Here is a 20,395-nt window from a genome sequence, read left to right on the forward strand (position 1 = left end):
TAATAATAATTATTATTATTATTATTATTATCATTATTATTATTATTATTATTATTATTATTATTATTATTATTATTATCATTATTATTATAATGATAACAATAATAATAATGATAATAATAATAACAACAATAATAATAATAATAATAATAATAATAATAATAATAGTAATGATTAGCATTATCTCTCGTTATTTGATGAAAAGAAGAAGGGGAATAAAAGAACAATCACAGCAACAGTAGATATGATGACATGATTATATTCAACAATGAATAATGATAATGATAGATAGTCGTTTTATATACCGCATTTCAAATAAACTGATCAATGCGATTTAGATCCAAATTCGTCCCAAAAGAATATAAGAATTTTTTTTCAAATTCTCTTAAAACCGATGGTGATGAGTGGAATTCCCTTTGGCAATTGTCATGCCTTGGCCAACAAAATGAGAAATGCATGCATGCGCCGTGAGATACCCCCTTAACTTTTAAGTCATTTTTAACACGAATAGTGCTGACTATATGAGATTGTTTGTAGACCGACTGATTCTTCTTGCAGAACAGATGCCTTGAGCAGCATGCATGAGCATGCAGTTACTCTAGATAATGTTACAACTATAGTATTCGATTGCTTTAGATATTTATGATAAATTTGGAAAAAGGTCTATAGTTTTGTTTTTGTTTTTGTTTTATTTTCCAACTGAGTGATCCAGAGATAGGGCTTTTTAAGACAGAGAAACAATTTATAGCCTGTAGGTTTGAGCCTTATATGCCGAAAACTCCACAGTTTTTGTTTTTGTTTTTGTTTTTTATTTTAAATATTATTTACTAGTATTTTATACTTTTAGCACGGTCTCACACACACACGCTGAAACAGTCAACATAACACGTACAGTTGGAATGGGCTAGCTGCGTATGTATAAACGACAGCGTGGGAATTACCCACCACGGCTACACATCCGTTATTGTTCCTGTTGAGACAGTTGGTGAGTGAGTGTCGAAATCACACGTGGAGAATTAAAGGCAAAATGACATTGGAAGATTTAATTGGCATGTTATGTTGTGATGTAGAATAGAACCCTTACTATGATGGAGTTCATCTTACATGTCATGATCATATCATCAGACAAGCAAGCTCACCCGGCCCCCGCCATCTTCCCAGTCCCACCTGCGTTAATTTATGTCACCAGCGATATTTATTACTGCCACTTATATACTGCATTTGATTTGGTAGGTGTTCCTAAATTATTTGATACTTTTTGTGAAAACGAACAATGAAACTTGAACCGTATCTTCGTGTAGTAGCATTAACAAGTTAGGCCGATGTTGTGCAAACTGTGTAGGCTGTACCTGTAACTTTGCCGTTGTGGTAAAATGGGTAAAATACAAAACATTCTAAAGTTAGAACTCTAACGTGAACGGTTAGACTAGTAGGTTCTACTAAGATGTACTATCTAGCTAGGCCCTAAATTTGCTAAAGGTGCATTTCTTAAATTCTACGTAAACTACTACACTACATCATCTACATGATTACCTAAACTTTTAGGTATAGTAAGTGTCTAGATCTACTACTCTGAGTGTAAGCTGTATTGTAACTGCTGTAGGCCCTAGACACAAAGTTAAAAAAAAAAAAAAAAAAAAACACTTTTCCTCTCCCTCGTGGCTCTTTCTCATTCTCTCTATCCAAAATCTACTTACCCAGGCCCGCAGCGCGCAAGCCGCCCATGATTCGACCACCTGCTACATGCACAAACAATGAAACATACACTAGCTGTATCTATAGGCCTAGGCCCTAATTAATAAACCTTTGGCTTGGCACGCGAGGTCGAACCTTAGATTTTTGGTGCGGGTGTCCATACTACTTTACTTATCCTAGCCATACACAAATTAAAGAAGTGTGTAAGTTATGCAACTTAAGAAGAAAAACAAACTAAAAACATGGATGATGGTAAAAATTAGTAATTTATAGTACAGTTATTTTGCATATCATTGGTACACCGCAGATCAAATGTATTCTGATTCACTGCAATTTAAAGCAAGCTGCCACAGTGCTGTCCAAAATTTGACCATGTTGACTGCCTGCTACATGTAGAAACCTATATTTTTGCTCATGGTCGAACCTTGGCACGGGAGGTTGAACCTTGGTGCAGGTGCCATATGAATAGCCTTTCACAGTGTTACCAAACATTTATGACCGTAGATTGATTGACTAACTCAGTATTTGGTTGGGTTACAATTGACAGATTGTATTGAAATACCAAATTGGAAAGACTTCCTTGTGTCCCTTCCCCCATAACCAGTTTACACTACCCTACCCTTATTTCATAGCCATGCATGGATGCATGCTGTCCCCACCACTTGCCAAATGTGTGCATACATCCATGCATAAGCTAATATTACTAACTGGTAAGATAGTGTAGAATGGTTATTGGTAAAATCGGGGGGGGGGGGGGGGGAGGAGGAGGACATATCTTGGGGGAAAACAGAAACAGGAAAAAGTGGTAAGTTCAGTGGCAGATCCAGGGGGTAGTGCACCAAGTGCCCCCCCCCCCCCTTTTATTTTTTTTTTTTGGTTAAAAAAAAAATGGGGCGGGGGGCATGTACCCCCTTTAATTTTGAAAAGGTGCCCCCTCTCTACAGAATTCCTGGATCCGCCCCTGAAGTTGTGAGTAATATCCCAACAATGATGTGTAAGTAACTCTTTCATTTGTAGCATTCTTGCTTTATACCCAAGGCCATGTATTTGTCATTTTAAGTGAATTTTGTGACAAAGGACACAGATGTATAGGGAATATTGTTCCAAGATTAACGAATAAAATTATTTTCTATCTGCTGTTCAGTAGTGTTAACTTTTTTTCTTTTTTTTTTTGGCGGGGGGCAATGATAGGAGAGATTGATTGTTAACATGAAGTTAAAATGATGTAATTATTTTGAATTCCAAACTGTTTACATACAAGCCTGAGTTGCACACATTGTGTTTTCATATGAGTGAATACAGTTGATTGTATGTGATAGAAACTTCTCTCTTGCATATACATGTACATGATATTGTATGTGAGATGAGGCACACTTTCACAATGAATATTACTGATACTGTGCCTGAAAGGGCAGTGCTGGGGATGTGTAACCAGGTACTGTTACCAATCCCTTCATTGGAATGACCTGCCTTTCTTTCTGTTAGCTGCCATGTAAAGTATCTTAGTCTTTTTTTCTGTCAACTTGAGTATAACAGAGCTTCACTCTCTTTTATTCCCTCTTTTCTGTGTAATTTTGCTTTTGACATACTGTATATGTATGGAGATTGAATGTCCAAAATAATGTTTTTGTTGTTGTTTAAGTATGTTATCAGGCGTTAACCTGTCTGGCAAGAATGCAGCCCAGCGAAAAGTCATTCATAGGATTATGCTGGTGTCAGATGCATATATCTCTTATGCTCAAGGCCATATTATGGTTATCCTGTTGTCTACAGGAACGCTTATGGGTCTTTGACAAAGACTAGTGGAGTTTTGGGAATCACGAAGAGCATAGGAACACAATTCATCTGCCATTAGGCATAGTGTTTTATATTTAATCATTCTTTAAAGGTGAGGAAGGCATGCTAAACTAAAACATTTTTGCATTTATATTAGCACAGCATTGTAGTACAGTAGTCTCCACATAATGGAATGCATCAAGGTTGACATGTCAGTAAGATGGATAGAAAATTTCCAGACAGGCCAACATTAATACTTTCCTGCAAGAAAACCTGTATAAAATGGATGCAGGGCTCGACCGTAGCAGTGGCCCGGATGCCATTGGCCACCTAAGATCACAGCAGGCCACCTAAAATCGCTGATGAGGCAGCCTTACTGGCCACCTAACATTCTTGCCAAGGGGTTCACCCAAATTTTGCAGTCAATTTTGCACCATGAGGATGTTTTCAATTTCATTATTTCCCAAGAAATATAATTTTGAGGCATCCTTTGAACGTAATTTCAATCTGTCTCTGGGCAACACAATAATCTGAGAGTGCAGTAAGCGACATAAGTCTCCAATGTGTGTCCACCTCCTTGTGCAGGCTTTAATGATATAGACTTGTGGTGTACACAGAGTTCACCAAGGCACCACTATACAGTTGTTTGACGAGCGAAGTTATAATGAAATAGATTACTCGTATAAAGTGTAGAAAATAGAAATAGATAGCAATTTAAATAGATATATATATCTATATATACATAAATCTATTTTTGCTATCTATGACGATATCCATAAATCTATTTTTGCTATCTATTTCTATTTTCTACATTTTTTACAAGTGATCTAGTCATGGGGAAGTTACGAATATTTACAATTCCATAAAATATCAAAATGGTGAAACAAAACAAAACTATATTAAATAGACTTAATATTGAAAACCTTACATCTGCTTACACAAAAATGCATGTTATACAGAAGATGGAAATAATTTCCCTGTAAGACAGGGAGGCATGTGTTATTATAAGTTGCCATTGTTCATTTTCATGGAATAATCTTGCTGACCTAGACATAACCTTGTTCTTTGAAGTTAAGGAAAAGAACAACAATAACAACTAACAACAAAAAAGAGATAAAGCAAAGGTCAGTTCTCAGGGTTTCAGCTTGCCATTCCAAAGGCTCATTATTCTAAAGGTTTGTTACTCCGAAGGTACTGCTATTCAAAAGCAAAGGTGTGATAGTCCGAATATGGATAGATGTTTGTAACTGCGAAAATAAAAAATGGTGCATTCCTTCCTCCAAAAAATGAAATGCGTTCATGTATTTTGAATGCAAAAATCCTGTTAATTTGAAAATAAAAAAGGGTTTGGCAATCTGAAAACATTTAAAAGGATGGTATAGTTTCAGGTGAGATAAGTATTCAGGTTTTAACTTTTTAATGAGATAATTTGAAACCACTTACATGAAATATTTAAAACCGATTGAGGACGGACTGATTTTGCTGCAACACGCATTTCCCGTAGACACCTGCCCAAGTATACTCGGACTCGTCCTCAACGGGTTAAAGAGTGTACAATTATAAGAGAAATCAAAAGTTTATTTGATGGAAATTCACTCGGTTTTTAATGGCTGAGATTTCCAAAAACAAAGTAAGATAAAGTGGTCCTAATAAAAGGCGGGACCCACCTGTTTTTAATACTTCACCAGAGAAATTAGTAACAGTATTCTGTCTCTGCCCCTCTAACCTACCCCCCCCCCCCCAAAAAAAAAAAAAAAAAAAAAAAAAAATATATATATACTCCATGGAATAGTAATAAAAAGAGAAATTAAAAAAAAAAGACAGCGTGAACACTCCTTAAAAATCTTCAAATTTGAGCTAATGAACAAATCTACAGAACATTGATTTACTGAAATTATGTCGAGAGTCAAAATGATAGAATAGGGACCTGATTTGAATTTTTGTGAACTCGATATTTTTAATGCAATTTCTTGTAATCAAATGTCCTTTGCAACCAATTGCCATGAGTGTGTGGTGGAGGAGGGAGTATCTGTATGGTGTCATGTCTGTGGTAGAATCCAGATACTGTAAAGTAGTGTTCACTGTTTGTTTCAAAAATTGATGTATATTATATTTGAATCGTTATTGAACTAAGCCAGAGTAAGATTCCAAACTGATCCCTACAAAGGCTTTTTAATGCAAAAGAACCACATGCCAGTCATCATATTACACACTGACTTCAACATAGTGATTATTACAATGAAATCTATGAACCTCTTTAAAAAAAAAAAAGGAGAAAAAAAAATATATATAGATAGATAGATGGATAACAGTCTTTACAAAATCCAATTTGATAGATTTTAGTTTATGATAGCGACAGACTATCGTAATGAAGTCTGTTACTCTGTCTTCGTACTGGGCATCCAGACTTTTTTTTTTATCTGACTTTATTCCCAATTTTTTCCCCTTTTTGCATCAGTTCATTTTCTAGTGACATTCTGTATCTGAGGGGCCCACAATCTACATTTGTACAAGCATTGCCTTTTTAGTGGGTCCCTCCATTTTTCGATATTTTGTGTAATGTTATATCAAATCATCTATGTCACTTCAGTCAATTTTCATTACAACATTATTTGTTACCCCAAGGTTCCACAATTATGTTTTCTCAATTTAATTTGTTTTGATTATATGTAACCTTATTCTCTGTTACCAAAGAAAGTGAAATGTTTATGTTCTTTTTGAAAAATGAAATGAAGTTTGAATTGAATTGAATTGAAAAAAAGTATAGCGTTTTCTCTAGAACAGTTATATTGATTGCAACTACATAATTTGATTTGAATGTGAGTGATTATAAGATTGTCTGAGCATAAATCTGTCGATTTATGCAGTGGAATATGAAACTAATTTAGGAGGTTAGTAATTCAGTAACTTCAACCTCCTCCATTAAAAGTGATAATTGCTAAGTTCCATTACTGTGTTGTCATGTTATGTGATGAATTAAGTTTGTTTCATTTTATTTAAAAAAAAAGAAAAAAAAAGTAGATGAAGATTTGTGTGCAGGTCAGTTTGAGCCATGGATGGTTATCATTTCCTTATATCCAATTCATTTGTGACTAATAATGTTATTTCGTGAAGTCTTGTGAAGTGTTAAAAATTCCAGAACTTTATAATTTGATGTGTAGTTTGAATGGTAAATATTACATTGAACTTCTACTGTTCTCAGTTTGTAATACATTTGTACCAAGGATGTTGAAGAGAATGGAGTCACAGCCATCTTTAGATTTCCTTTTGCTGGATGTTTCATGCCACCACTCAAAAATATTTGAAGCATGTGCCAAAATGGATCTGCAGTGCAGATAGGAATAAAGACAATTGACTCATGTATTTTAATGTGTAATCACAAGCTACTTTCTAGGGAAGATATGGATGTCTTTTGTGATGGTAATTACTTTTCACCATCCCTGCTTCCCTACTGAAGATATGTGAATGGTATAAAGACATGAAGGTGCACGAATAGAAATTGGGCAAAAAAATGATGAAATGAAAATAGAAATTACTTGACTCGGCGATATATCTATCAATAACGAATAATTTGTGTTATTCCATATCATTAGTTTCATTTGTGGGAATTCAATGGAAAGTGATAAAACTGCCTTTCCAGGATGGTACAGGTTCCAAAACTTTCACATAATACAGCTCTGATTTACACTTTTGCACAAATTTCTGGACAGGATTGACTAATTAGGTGATCCGAGTATCCTCTCGGATCACTTTTTGTATCTGTACTGATTCTTTGTTCTTCTTCTTCTTTTTCTTCTTCTTTCTCCGCAAAAGTTGTGTATCGCTAATCTCGGAAAGTCCTCCTCCTATCAATGTCAAAATTATACCATACATGTATCATGTCCCAAAGACGATCCTTCAAATAAAATCATAGTGATTAGTCGACCGTGACGTCACTATGACGCCATTATATGAAAACACATTCTCAATCATATCTCTTTAATGGAATGAAAATTTTCAGTGAAATTTACGTCACATATATTTCAAGTCAAGCGCATTATACTCATATAATCAAAATTCATATTTTCCCTTCAAACGTGCGCGTACGCGCGTTGAAATATTTGTATGCTCACATTGAGCTCAAATTTTTTTTGCACACGTTTCAGACCAATTGGAGCATTTTTTTAAAAATTAAAAAAATTGGACGGGCGCGTACGCGCGCGCACATATACGCACGCACAGTTCATACGCAATAGAAATTTCCCGTTTTTTCACACTTATCGGATGCCTGAAATGTCAAGGAATATTGCTACCAAGTTTCAAGTCAATCCGACTCAATATGACGTCACACGAGCCCGTCAAAGTTGAAATTCCGCGCGCGCGTCAATGGCGATATACAGTGCAACAATGCAAAAAAACCGCCAATTTTAAATCCGATTTTACTCGTCAGGATGGACGATGACCCCCCATTTTCTTTACATATTCTGAAAGCTGATGAGTTGTACATGTCATTTCATGGGTTGGCGATGCTGGAAAAATGATGAAAAGGTAGCAAATTTCTTAATAAAGTAAAAAAAAAAGGAAATTTTCAAAATGACGTCATCAAATTTTAAGTTCACTCAAGCGTATCTCACTTATTCTTTTGTTGATTTTCGTCCAAATTTCAATATGTTGTAGCTTATTAAATGGTCTTTCAGTCATATAATAACAACATTTTGATTGGATGACGGCATCACCTCGTAAAAATGGATTAACAGTAACATTGTCAAATTTGACCAGTTTACGTGTTATCTCTATGGGAGTGCAGTTTTTCTGGAAATGAAAACTGACATGACTATCTTTATCGAGCACTAGCTCACTTATGCTTTGGTGAATTTCTCCCATATTTTAGTATGTTGTAGCTGAGACTTTGAGCTATCGTAAGTGTGCCCTTCGTTTTTTCATACGGAGTCGGCATCACGTCCAAAAACTTGGTTGAAATTACAGTAAAGCTTATCTTTGATGTATTGAAATATTTCTTCCTTTCTGCAACTTTCTTTGCAATAACTCAAGAAAAATATATCCTATCACCACCATATTTTGCACATGTTTAGTTCATGTCACGTACATTACTTCACAAAATAACAACTACTTGATCAGACACCATCTTGGGTATGTAAATTAGGGTCAAAGGTCATTAATGTTTTATCCTGTATCTTGGTGAATACATGTCCTTTCTTTCCCATATTTTGCACACGTAAAGGCCATGTTACAAGGATCATTTCTCAAAATAACCATTTTTAGCTTAGAGGCTATCTTGTCTGTGCAAAGTGGGGTCAAAGGTCATATGTACTTCTTCCTGTATCTTCGTTATGACGTGTTATCTCTATGGGAGGGAATTTTTCTAGATGTGAAAATTGACCTGATTGTCTTTATCGACGACTAGCTCACTTACCCTTCGGTGAATTTCTTCCAGATTTTAGTATGTTGTAGCCAATTTAATACTCTTTAAGTTTTGTTCAATCAAAGTTTTAATCGGATGATGTCTTCACCTCGTGAAAATAGATATAATGTAACCTTGTCAAATTTAACCAGTTTACGTGTTATCTCTATGGGAGGGAATTTTTCTGGAAATGAAAATTGACATGACGGTCTTTATTGAGCACTAGTTCACTTACTCTTCGGTGAATTTCTCCCAGATTTTAATATGTTGTAGCTGAGACTTTGGGCTATCGTCACTGTTTTCTACAATTTTTCATACGACGCCAAGATCACGTCAAAAAACTTGGTTGAAATCAAACTTATCTTCGATGTATTGAGATATTTCTTTCTTTCTGCAACTTTCTTTGCAATAACTCAAGAAAAACAGCCCCTATCATCCCCATATTTCGCACATGTTTAGTTCATGTCACATACATTATTTCATAAAATAACAACTACTTAATCAGACACCATCTTGGGTATGTAAATTAGGGTCAAAAGTCATAAATGTTTCAACCTGTATCTTGGTGAATACATGTCCTATCTTTCCCATATTTTGCACACGCAAAGACCATGTTACAAGAATCATTTCACAAAATAACCACTTTTTGCTCAGATGCCATCTTGGCTGTGCAAAGTTGAGTCAATGGTCAAATATACTTCATTCTGTATCTACGTTATAGTGTATACCGAATTTGGTACCAAAGATGGCAGACCTGACTCTCTTTTCTAAATGAGAATCCAAATATCACACGGCCAATGTCTCTAAACAAGGATGAAACCTATATGGTCATGCCTATTGCGATCAGGACTCGAATCATTGATTTTTTTTTAAAAATCGGATCACCTAATTTGTCAGTCTTGACAAATTCCGAGTCTAGTTGTTTTATATGCTTTATCATTGAGTGAGATTTCATTTCATTTGATAACTGAACAAGCAAAGTATAGCCAACGTTATATTAACGTTCAAAATGAATTTTCAGATTGCTCAGCGAGATGGCGGCATGGAACATTGACCATCAAAGGCACAAATGCACCCATGAAATTCTTTTGTATGTGAATAGAAAGTTGACAACTGTTTGAATAATTACAGCGAGTTAGAACTCCAACTCTTAAACCTGGGTAATAGATGAATCCGACTAGAAAAGCACTTTTTGCAGCCCAAACTGGGGGGCTTCCAAAGGAGAACAAAAGCACTTTCAATGGGTTATGCCATGAGCCTGGTGCATCCTACGTCAGTGCATGAATTATCTTTTGTTAGGCATATTTGAAGCCCCCCATTTAAAAATTACCATTAAAAATAGTACCCAAACCAAATTGGCCTATGCTTGAAACATGCAGTGACATTTCACTGTGAATTGTTTGCAGTGTACATGTTGTAGTTGCATGGGGGGGGGGGGGGGGGGGGGCAGTATTTTGTTATTGAGTCATTGTGTAAATTTGTAAGGAATGGCTTTCAGGATTCACTGTATGTGTTTCTGGCTCACGTCGGTGGATTGCTGACACTTGCTACTCCGGAAGCTCATGTTTCGCAATACCCTTCTGTTGACATGAAGCTGAATGAACACGAGTGGTTTATCCTGCAGAAGTGCTGAGGAAGGTTTCAATGTATGAATGTGATTTAGATGAACTTGACATGATCTGTCAGGCAAGAATGCTTTCTCATTGGGCCAAGGAGACATGGTAGCATACATATCTGCAAAGTGTGCTCATCCTCTAATAAGCTGCAGCAGAACATTCCACAGACAGGATTTGGGAGAGACGCGATTACGCAATGACGTGACCAGAGCTGGCATGGCATTTCAGCATAGTCATGGGTCAGCACCTGTGAGCAGCGTTACTTGGCAAATGAGTAAAACTTACAACATGACAAGTGTTTGTGGCATCTGACTGCAGGGGTTATGCTGGCATGGTATTTCCTGTTTTCCTTCCTGAAATATCATCTTGAGATGTGTTTGTAAATTGTTCCCATACTCTGGATTCCTGCAGTGGACACATGAGTTGTCATCCGCTGGAAACAAAATGCGCCGGCTGAGAGAGCCTCACAGTAGCATGCAACATACACACTGAGCATTAATGATGAATATTAATGATGTACTACCAAGGTGTCATCTTCTGTCTTGGCTGCATCAGTAGTGCCATCGTGTGAGCTTGTATACATTGAGTTGGATTTGATTACCTCATTTTGTGGGTGTTTTTTTCCCACCTGAAGGAGGTGTATGATATTTAAAGGGCGTGAACAGTTCTGGTTGAGGTGAGGATTTAGCTTTTAATGTTTTGCAAGATATTGAAAAACCACTCTATGAGATGTCAAAGAGCATGCAATTCTAAGGGGTATCAAAAGTTTATTTGATGAAAATCGATTTTGAAATGACTGAGATATCCAAAAACAAGGTGAAACCAAGAGATCCTAATAAAAGGCGTGGCCTGTCGCCTTTTATTATTATCACTTTTTTGGATATCTCAGCCATTTGAAAACCAATTTTCATCAAATAAATGTTGAATCCTCCTTAAAATTACATGCTCTTTCATATTTCATCAGAGGTTTCTCATCATCTCACTTAGGAATATTCAAAACATGAATCCCCACCTCAACAAGCCAGTATCTGGTTTTAAATTACTCTTGTTGATCTATGTTCAAATATCTCATATCAATCCAAGAGCTGTAGAAACTTCTCAATGTTGATTTTAAAAGGAGAAGAGGTTAATGGTATGAATTTATGAATGCATTAAATGTTGGTCAAGTTCATAAGTACCAATTTGCATTTTCGTATCTATATTTAGGTTTGTAAGAACAAAATAATACCTTTTTTTTTATTGTATTCATGATTCACAATTCCCCTTTTAAATGACCACTAGGGAATAGGGCCCACTGTTTTGGCCTCCATGGAGTGGGAAGGCTGGCCCTGCTCAAATTTTATATCTGAGAATGCCGTTAAAGAAGTGCTTTATCACAGTTTATCTCTATTTTAAGTACACGCAGCCAAAGATTCTCAACTGGAGTAGACTGTTACCAGTGAGCGTGCTCTTCGATGCACATATCACTGACTGGTGCTGTATGTGGATTTGGAATGTACCCCGATGGACTGTGAATGAATCGGGCCTCCCACGAATCTCCACACTACCTCGGCCCCATTTCACAAGAGATGTTAGGAAATCAGCTCTTGCTGGAATGGCAACCTCCCATAGCAACAGCCAGTCAGGAAGCTGAATTCTTGTTATTACCATGGCAATTGCCATTCCAGCAAGAGTTGCTGTCATATCAACTTTTTATGAAATGGGGCACTGTAAGTTACCCTGTTTCATAAAGCTGTTCATAAGTTACGAACAACTTACGAGTGATCAGTTCTGATGTGCTATACAAATTGTACTTATCAGAATTTCCATAATTCAGCACAAGAACTGATCATCAGTTGCTCGTAAGTTGTTCGTAACTTTACGAACAGCTTTATGAAACACCCCCCGTCTTTAAGTATAGATCTGGATTTTTTCCTGCTTCTTTCATGGCACTCTTCAATACTCTGATGCTATCAAAAACTTACAGTACAGGGATATCACAAGCGGAAGAACTGATGTGAGATGCCTGTATTCAGTTGGGGCTCAGCCACTGAGGGCCAGTTGGGACTGAGCCGTGATGAGGATGCAGGATGTATCGCCGTAGTGACAGAAGTCTCCTTGCCCTCGGACCAGAGAGTCCGCAGCATCAGCTGCGGGTCACAGCACACCTGCGTCCTCCTGCAAGATGGGACTGTTTTCACCTGTGGAGCAAACAACTGCGGGCAGTTAGGTCGCCAAGGTGACCACTTCAAACTGGGTAAAAATTGTTTTTACTTGCCCTTTACAGTGTAAGTTTACATGTAAACTGCTTCATTGATGTCATGCTTTTATTCACTTGGTGTTGCAAATTAAGAGGAGGAACAATTTACTAATATCAAACACAGATTTTTTGTCCAAAGTACCCCACGTTTTTAAAACAAAAATGCTTCACCATTCAATCTGCATGTTTATGTTGGATTTAATTCTTCCACAAGAAATGAATACCTGTATTATGCTTGTTTACTCTGCTATGTCCCATATCATTTTTATTGCTAAATCACTCTCATTTTTTAATAAACCTTGGAAACTGCAACTGTTTCATAATGATCTTTTATTTGCTCAAATTATTTGCACTGTTCAGAATTTGCACGTATAAAAAGTGATGTCATGAAATGTGACGAGTGTTGATATCATTGCCGGGGTAGTATGATAGTAAAACTGTAAGTTAATGTGTAGTAGTAGAAGTAGTAGTAGTAGTAGTAGTAGTAGTAGTAGTAGTAGTAGTAGTAGTAGTAGTAGTAGTAGTAGTAGAAGTGGTAATGGTAGTAGCAGCAGCAATGGTAGCAGTAGCAACTGCAGTCATAATGGTAGTAGTACAGCGTATCATCATCAGCATCAGTGTCATCATTGTAGTTGCCATGTTATTTTCATGTTTATCATCATTATTAAAAAAAAACCAACAACTATGCTTTACATTCAAGGTAACATAAATGAAGTAAGTAAAGTCAAACAGTCTTTTGATTAATCTCCCCCACCCCCAAATTCATTTTGATGGTTAAAATTGTTGAATGTATTGTTAGGTACAGAGGCTAGAAATTGATCTGAGACGATATTGTGATGCCCAAGTGACGTTCAGCGTGTGGTCAGTGCTGTTAGGTATTCATTGTGTAATCCACCTTTGAGTATTTTCATCACAGAGTTGATGAGTAATGCCATGGGGAAACTGACGTGTTTGTATGGCCAAAAATCGTACTGACTACAATCAGGTGGCTTGTCTTTTTTCAGTCCAGGTACTCGCCGTAGAGACCTTGGTCATCTGCCAAGTGTCCTGTGGAGATGACCACACCCTTGCTGTTTCGGACAAGGGGCAAGTCTTGAGCTGGGGTCACAACGACAGAGGTCAGTGTGGTATGGCCACGGGAGATCAGGATGATAAGCCCAAGCCAAGGTGAGCCTGATGAAAGACTACTCACAAATAGAAGGAATAGGCGTGTCATTTTGCAGCACAATCTATGCAGGAGTGAACTGAGAGTGAGATTTGGATAACTGTTACTCCTCCATCGGATAGTTGGTACATAGGATGGGTTTGGGGGCTTTCAGTAGAGTTGAAAATTCACAACTCGTGTGGGCGTGGGAATTCATGTCCGTACTGCACGTTTATTCTAATTCATATGCTGTGATGAAAGTAGGTGCAGATTTTGTAGTTGTAGATGGGTAGTATGTATGGAATTGACAAGAATTCACTAAAATAGTGAAAAAATATTCAACCTAGTGAGTTACCTGGAAAAATAATGCAAAAATTGTTGCTGATAGTTATATCTCGCCATGAGTGTCATAACCTTTAGGAATTATGAAATATCCCTCTTTGACCATTCAAACAATAGTGGTCTTTCAGCAGTTGATACCATGTTATCATTACTTTCATTTTGACAATTGAAGAGCAAAAATCTGGAAGCTTCTAGATGTTCTAACAGCATGCTTGTTTCACACACAGAATTCTGAAGTCTCTAGGGTCCTACCACGTTGTACAAGTGTCTTGCGGATCCAGACATTCGTTGGCTCTCACCAGAGGTACGCTCATTATCTCACAGTCGGGGCACTGTCACTCAAAAGCTGACATAGACCTCAAAATGTTACTATGACAAAAGACATTTCCCCACCCACAATTTTTCGGTTTTCATCAAACACAACCTTTCTCACCAATGGACATCTACCATGCTTTTTGTTTTTTGTTTGTTTTACTGTCCTGTTTTTCGTGAAGTTAAATTCATCCCAAACTGAAGTTGCTGCCATTCTCATGCTTATCAGGTATAGGGATGTTTGTCAAAGAGAATCCAATCCTTTCATTTGTTTGTTTGCTTGTTTGTTTGTTTGTTTTTTTTGGGGGGGGTGGATATCAGACCTCCTACAACAAAAGTGCTGTCTCATGCTTGCATATTTCTTGAGGAAAATTCACAGGCTTGGCTGAGAGTGTTATTTCATGATCGTCCAGTCTGGCAAGTATATTTGTTTTATCAACATTGAATCAGATCAGTTTGTCTGTCCCTTTAATACTGTGCTTTGTTTGCTATTAGGCGTGTCGCCTGGAGTGCCATCTTTGTCAAATGGTGTCAATGTCTTGAATAAAACTGTTATGGTTACCTTATTCCTGGATCCCTGTTGTCCCATAATAGCCTTTATGAAGGACTGGGCCATTGCAATGTCCAGAATTATTGTCTAGGTGTAGCCAACAAAAAAAAAAAAAAAAAAGGCTGCTGAAAACTGCTTATCCAATAGTGGCGAGCCAATGGAGTAAAATGGAGTCAAAAGGGGCCTGAGCTTTTGATCCTAGCAGAATCTTGGTCAGAGGCAAAATGACAAACGGGCAGGGAAAGCAAACACATAAAGGACTTCACACAACAAGAACAATTAGGGACAGGCTAGGGACACAGAACAAAGAAAAAAAAAGAAGAGGGTAGGAGGTCATGGGCAAGGAGCCCGACAGGTAAAGGGAGGGGGGTTAGAGCAGGATTGTGGGCAGACATCCTTACCAAGCTGTGCTAGATGCACAATGAAAGGGACAAAAAACAGGATGTAAGCCACCAGGGCAACAACAATGAAGGGATTTCCAGATTAAGCTGAAAATGAGCAAGCTCAATTAGCACATTCTGTCCATAATTAATGCCAACTTTCAAGGCAGTAGCATTATTCTTTCAAAAGATAATTAGAGTTGAAAGTGAAGAGTGTGCAAAGGATTTTCAAGAAATGAAAAGGGGCCTCTAAGATATACCTCATCACACTGTGGTACCAAAAAAAAAAAAAAAAAAAAAACCACACACACACACACACAAAAACAAATGGATGTAGAAAAATGCTGAAAACACACTTTCCAATTCATTTTATGATCCCAAACTTAGGAATGATGGAGAGAAAGAGTAGTTCTTTCAGAAAATATGAAAAACTCAAGATTGACTTGGTTGGCGGGTTTCACCTTTTTTGAAACCACACATAAAATCAAGAGGTGCGCCTTTCAGTTTGTTTTGTGATGCATTGTCACAGTATATATGGATTATAATTTCAATGTTTTTTGTTATTTTGGACACTTGTTTGGTTTTTTCATTTTGTTAAGCATAATGTGTGTGTATTCATGTCCAGTTTAATTTCTGTGCATATTTGAAGATGGCAGAGTCTTCTCCTGGGGCGATAACTCTGTCGGTCAGCTGGGCATTGGGTCAACCACGCCGCTCTTCAGTGACTGCCCCCTGGTCATACGTAAGCTACGAGGGCTCCCCATCACTCAGCTATCATGCGGTGGCTCGCATTCATTTGCTCTGACTGTCTCAGGAGCACCCTTTGGTTGGGGGAAGAATGACTGTGGTCAGCTTGGGATCGGGGCCCCTCTGAGTAAGTTTGTCAGGCTGCTTGAAATGGAGAGGATAACATACACAAATGCAAGCAGTGGATAGGCATGTAAATTTTTGACACAATCACATGTTTTGCAGTTTTTCTTGAGGACACAAAGTAGGTGAAAAGGGTTATCTAGTCAACTTTTTCTTTTCTTGAGATGTAATATTTGTCAATGATTATCAGTATCCTTCAGCTGAAAAACTTGCAACCTTTGCAACCTTTTCATCTCCATTGCACTCTTCTTCAGATGTCCTTTCCCCACAAATACTGAAAAGTCTCCTGTCCCAGCGGGTGAAGTACATCGCCTGCGGACAAGACCACACAGCCATGCTTATAGCAGTATGTATGATCAAGTATTTGCTGTTTAAAAGTTGGTCAAATTCTCGCTATCGCCAATGACGTAAAAAGTACCCGGATGTGGCTTTTTCGTCAAGATTTAGTGCACTTGGTAGCAAGGGCACTTCCGGCGCGGGGCATAATTTGCACAACGCTAGCGTGCGCGTACGTGTACCTTACCTATAGCGCAGCGCCGACCACGGATACTTGTACAGAAGGCCGCTGTACCGCCCGAGCCAGCGAGTGGCCAGGCCTGTCATACTGGTACACTGTAGTCCCCGCCGCCGGCGGCCGGCCTTGCATTTTCACTGCACGCAGCGCATAAGCTAACACATACCGGTACAGCGTACTGCTTGATCATGCGATCGATGTGCACATCACAGATCAGTCATCTCTGCATACGCTGAAAATATGCTGGAAAATATTCACCCACCTGGATATACAGTATATCGTCATGGAATGCCCATCTTTTATTTTTATTTGTTCTCTGTCGAAATGTCGCGAACACAATCGGGAACGAACAGTGATCTCGAACTTATCCTGTCTCCGAAGCAATTTCTTCCAAGTAAGTATGTACAAACAATGTACGTCGGCACTAGGCCTAACAGTTACTACCTAGTGCTACTACCACTACTAGTAAGTCGCGCGTGCACGTAATGCGCTGTGGAGTCACCCGCAAACTTCACCCACGCGGCCACGTCACGTCTCGCATGCCAGTAAGGGTCCTATTTCTGCAGATTTTTTTCATTTATTGTCGTGCGAATAACACATGGCAGCTTCGCAACAACAACCAATAGTCGTATTAACAGCAATTTCTTAAGAATGGAGAAATTTCAAACCATATTAAAGCTGTAATTCAAGTCGAGAAAACCGGAAGTACACGTAGAATACAGTCGGTTGTGTGTGTAAATAGCATTAGTCACGTATCACGCGCGTACGAACGGAAGTGACTTTGCTACCGGACTATCCAATAATGCACCGTAAATGACGCTTAAATCAACATCCGGGTACTTTTTACGTCATTGGCGATAGCGAGAATTGTGTTGATGGTGTATTTTGTACAACATGTATTCATGAACTTGTGGCTGGTTGTTGTTGTTGTTGTTGTTGTTTGTGGTAGTGGCGGTGCTGCTGCTTCTGCTGATGTTGATTTTGTTGTGTTGTTGTTATTATTATTATGTATATATATATATATATATATATATATATATATATACATGTATTTTTTTTTCTCTCTTTTATTCCTGAGGGACCTTGTCTTATATACTAGCTATGCTTCATTAAGGTCTCCTCGTTTGCCTTTCTCAAAATATTGTTACCCTTTCTTATCATTTCACATACACATGTAATTATATATTTATGTATTTGCAAAATTTTAGTGTTAGCTGTTGTTGTTCCTATATACTCCTGAAAGAAAGTGTCAGTGTTATTGTTATGTTATTGTTATATTGCTTATTGTTGGAAGAAAGACAAATGAATAAATAAACTTGAAACTTGAAACTTGAAACTATTATTGTTGTTTAAACTGAACCCATCACACTACTGGGCACACCCTCATAAATCTATTTTCTGTCAAATGATTTTGTTGGACCAATTAAACATCAAACATATTTCCTCTTTCCCTTCAAGTTGGTAATAATGGAAAAAGAAAAACCTTCAATCACAATCACTGCAGACAGCTTTTGCTGGTGTCACAAGCCAATGCCATCATGCTAAATACTGATACATGCATGACAGCTGACATGTGTTCAGCTATTGGATTCTCATACAAAAGTTTACAATTTTTTTTAGATAGTAAGTTTAGTGTGGGAGGGGACAAGTTCAATGCTAGACCAAAAGGATATGTATGAAGTTTAGCCAGTGAACACTGGCAGCATGCATTCAATGAACCTCCAGTGTGCCACACTATTTTGAGACAGCAGTGCATGGGCTTTTTTGGGAAACATTTTCTGTTTTAAAGCCATGTATTGTTTTATGGAAGCTTTTTTTGCCGGAAATGCAGAACAGCAAGTTATAGAGAAAATGGCAACCTTTACCTTGAATGTAAATTTTGTGACAAAGTTATGGCTATGACGCTTTCCATGCACTGTGGCATATTGCAACTTATCAACATGGTTGTGCTTGGTTGTTCCATTGAGCAAAATATGCAGAATTGACAAGTTGTCAGCGGAGTCTGCTTGGCACACAGAGTGTAGTGAACATGGTTAATGCATCAATTGAATTTCTCAGTTATCAAACATGATTATGATGTCCTCAACTCAGTAAGTTATCTAATAATAATAATAACATCAACAATGATGATGGTGATGATGATGATGATGATGATAATAATAATAATAATGATAATGATGATGATAATAATAATAATAATAATAATAATGATAATAATAATAATGATAATGATAATAATAATGATAATAATAATAATAATAATAATAATGATAATAATAATAATAATAATAATAATGATAATAATAATGATAATGATAATGATAATAATAATAATAATAATAATAATTGCATTTATATGGTGCTTTATACAGGTGTTTTTAAGTGCTCTGGTGCTGTTTATACACAAGAAAACTAAATCTTGAATATTTGCATTTTCAATTTTCCCTGGCCATAACAGACTGGCGGTATATTTCTCTTTGGATGCGGGATGCAAGGTCAACTAGGTCATGGGTCAAAGGACAATGAGAGCAATCCCAGACAGGTCCTTGACCTCATGGGAAGTATGGTCACACAGGTAGCCTGTGGAAGGTATGTGATATGAGCTTGGATGCATGAATTGACAGATTCAATTAGGTTGGCTGTATGAATTGACATATTGGGCCATATATGCATAAAAGGTAGCAATTGCTTGCAAGCAATTGCTTCAAGCACAAGCACAAGCTTGTTAAGCAAAAGATCAAGTTCAAGCAATAGCTTAAATCCATATGCATATCCTCTTACTTGAAATGGCACTCGTAAATAAACACACACAGATGCACACACACATTTATACACACACACATACTGGCTGATTCCCATCACTGCTTTATAGTAGTCCGGATCTGCCAGGTCGCATGTGGAGAGAGGTCTCCTTGCTCTCCACAGATGTCAGACATCCTACCTGTTTCTCATCACATTTTGCATGCTAACCACTGGACATTCCCATTGTTGAAACAAAACAAAACAAAAAGTTTCTTACACAATTTCTTGTAGATTTTTTACCACTCCTGCACATGTTTGGTCTTTCTCTTATGAATATGAAAATGATACTTAAAAGCAAATGTTCCAGTTAAGCAAAAGCTCAAGCACATTTTACACAGCTTGGAATATCAAACAATTGCTAGCAAGAACAAGCAACAGGTCCGTTTTAATGCATACGTTTTTCAGCAACTGTTTGGTCCCTGAGCAAGTGATTGTGCTTGCTAGCAAAAGCTTTTGCTTGCAAGCAATTGCTTATTTTTATGCATACAGATTCAAGCAAAAGGCTTGCACAAGCGATTGAGAGTTTTTATGCCTCCGCCACGAAGTGGTGCCGGAGGCATTATGTTTTCGGGTTGTCCGTCCGTACGTCCGTCCGCTTTCGTTTACGCGATAACTTGAGTAATATTTACTGGAATTTTACCAAACTTGGTCCAAGTATGAAGTATGATGGGGCAACGATTTGATAAGATTTTGGGTGAAATCGGCTAAAGGTCAAAGGTCAAAGGTCAAGGTCAAATCATGAAATTGTATCCGT

General features: G+C 37.5%; 1 protein-coding gene across 4 annotated transcripts in view; it reads left to right on the plus strand.

Annotated features, from left to right (window-relative positions):
- The first annotated feature begins 934 nt into the window (after window positions 1–934).
- LOC140228611 (probable E3 ubiquitin-protein ligase HERC4) overlaps window positions 935–20,395 on the plus strand; it is a 41,667-nt gene continuing 22,206 nt past the window's right edge. For 3 of the 4 annotated variants that reach the window (XM_072308849.1, XM_072308851.1, XM_072308852.1), the window contains exons 1-7: window positions 935–985; window positions 12,455–12,724; window positions 13,732–13,894; window positions 14,441–14,517; window positions 16,105–16,329; window positions 16,580–16,671; window positions 19,298–19,428. In XM_072308849.1, coding sequence (XP_072164950.1) covers window positions 12,490–12,724; window positions 13,732–13,894; window positions 14,441–14,517; window positions 16,105–16,329; window positions 16,580–16,671; window positions 19,298–19,428 — 923 coding nt within the window. In that variant the 5' untranslated portion in view covers window positions 935–985; window positions 12,455–12,489. Of the gene's footprint in view, window positions 986–11,041; window positions 11,165–12,454; window positions 12,725–13,731; window positions 13,895–14,440; window positions 14,518–16,104; window positions 16,330–16,579; window positions 16,672–19,297; window positions 19,429–20,395 lie in introns of those variants that run through there. The other variant, XM_072308850.1, reaches the window with a different exon arrangement.

The sequence above is a fragment of the Diadema setosum genome, chromosome 5 (assembly GCF_964275005.1).
Source record: "Diadema setosum chromosome 5, eeDiaSeto1, whole genome shotgun sequence".
In the NCBI taxonomy this organism is placed as follows: Eukaryota; Metazoa; Echinodermata; class Echinoidea; order Diadematoida; family Diadematidae; genus Diadema; species Diadema setosum.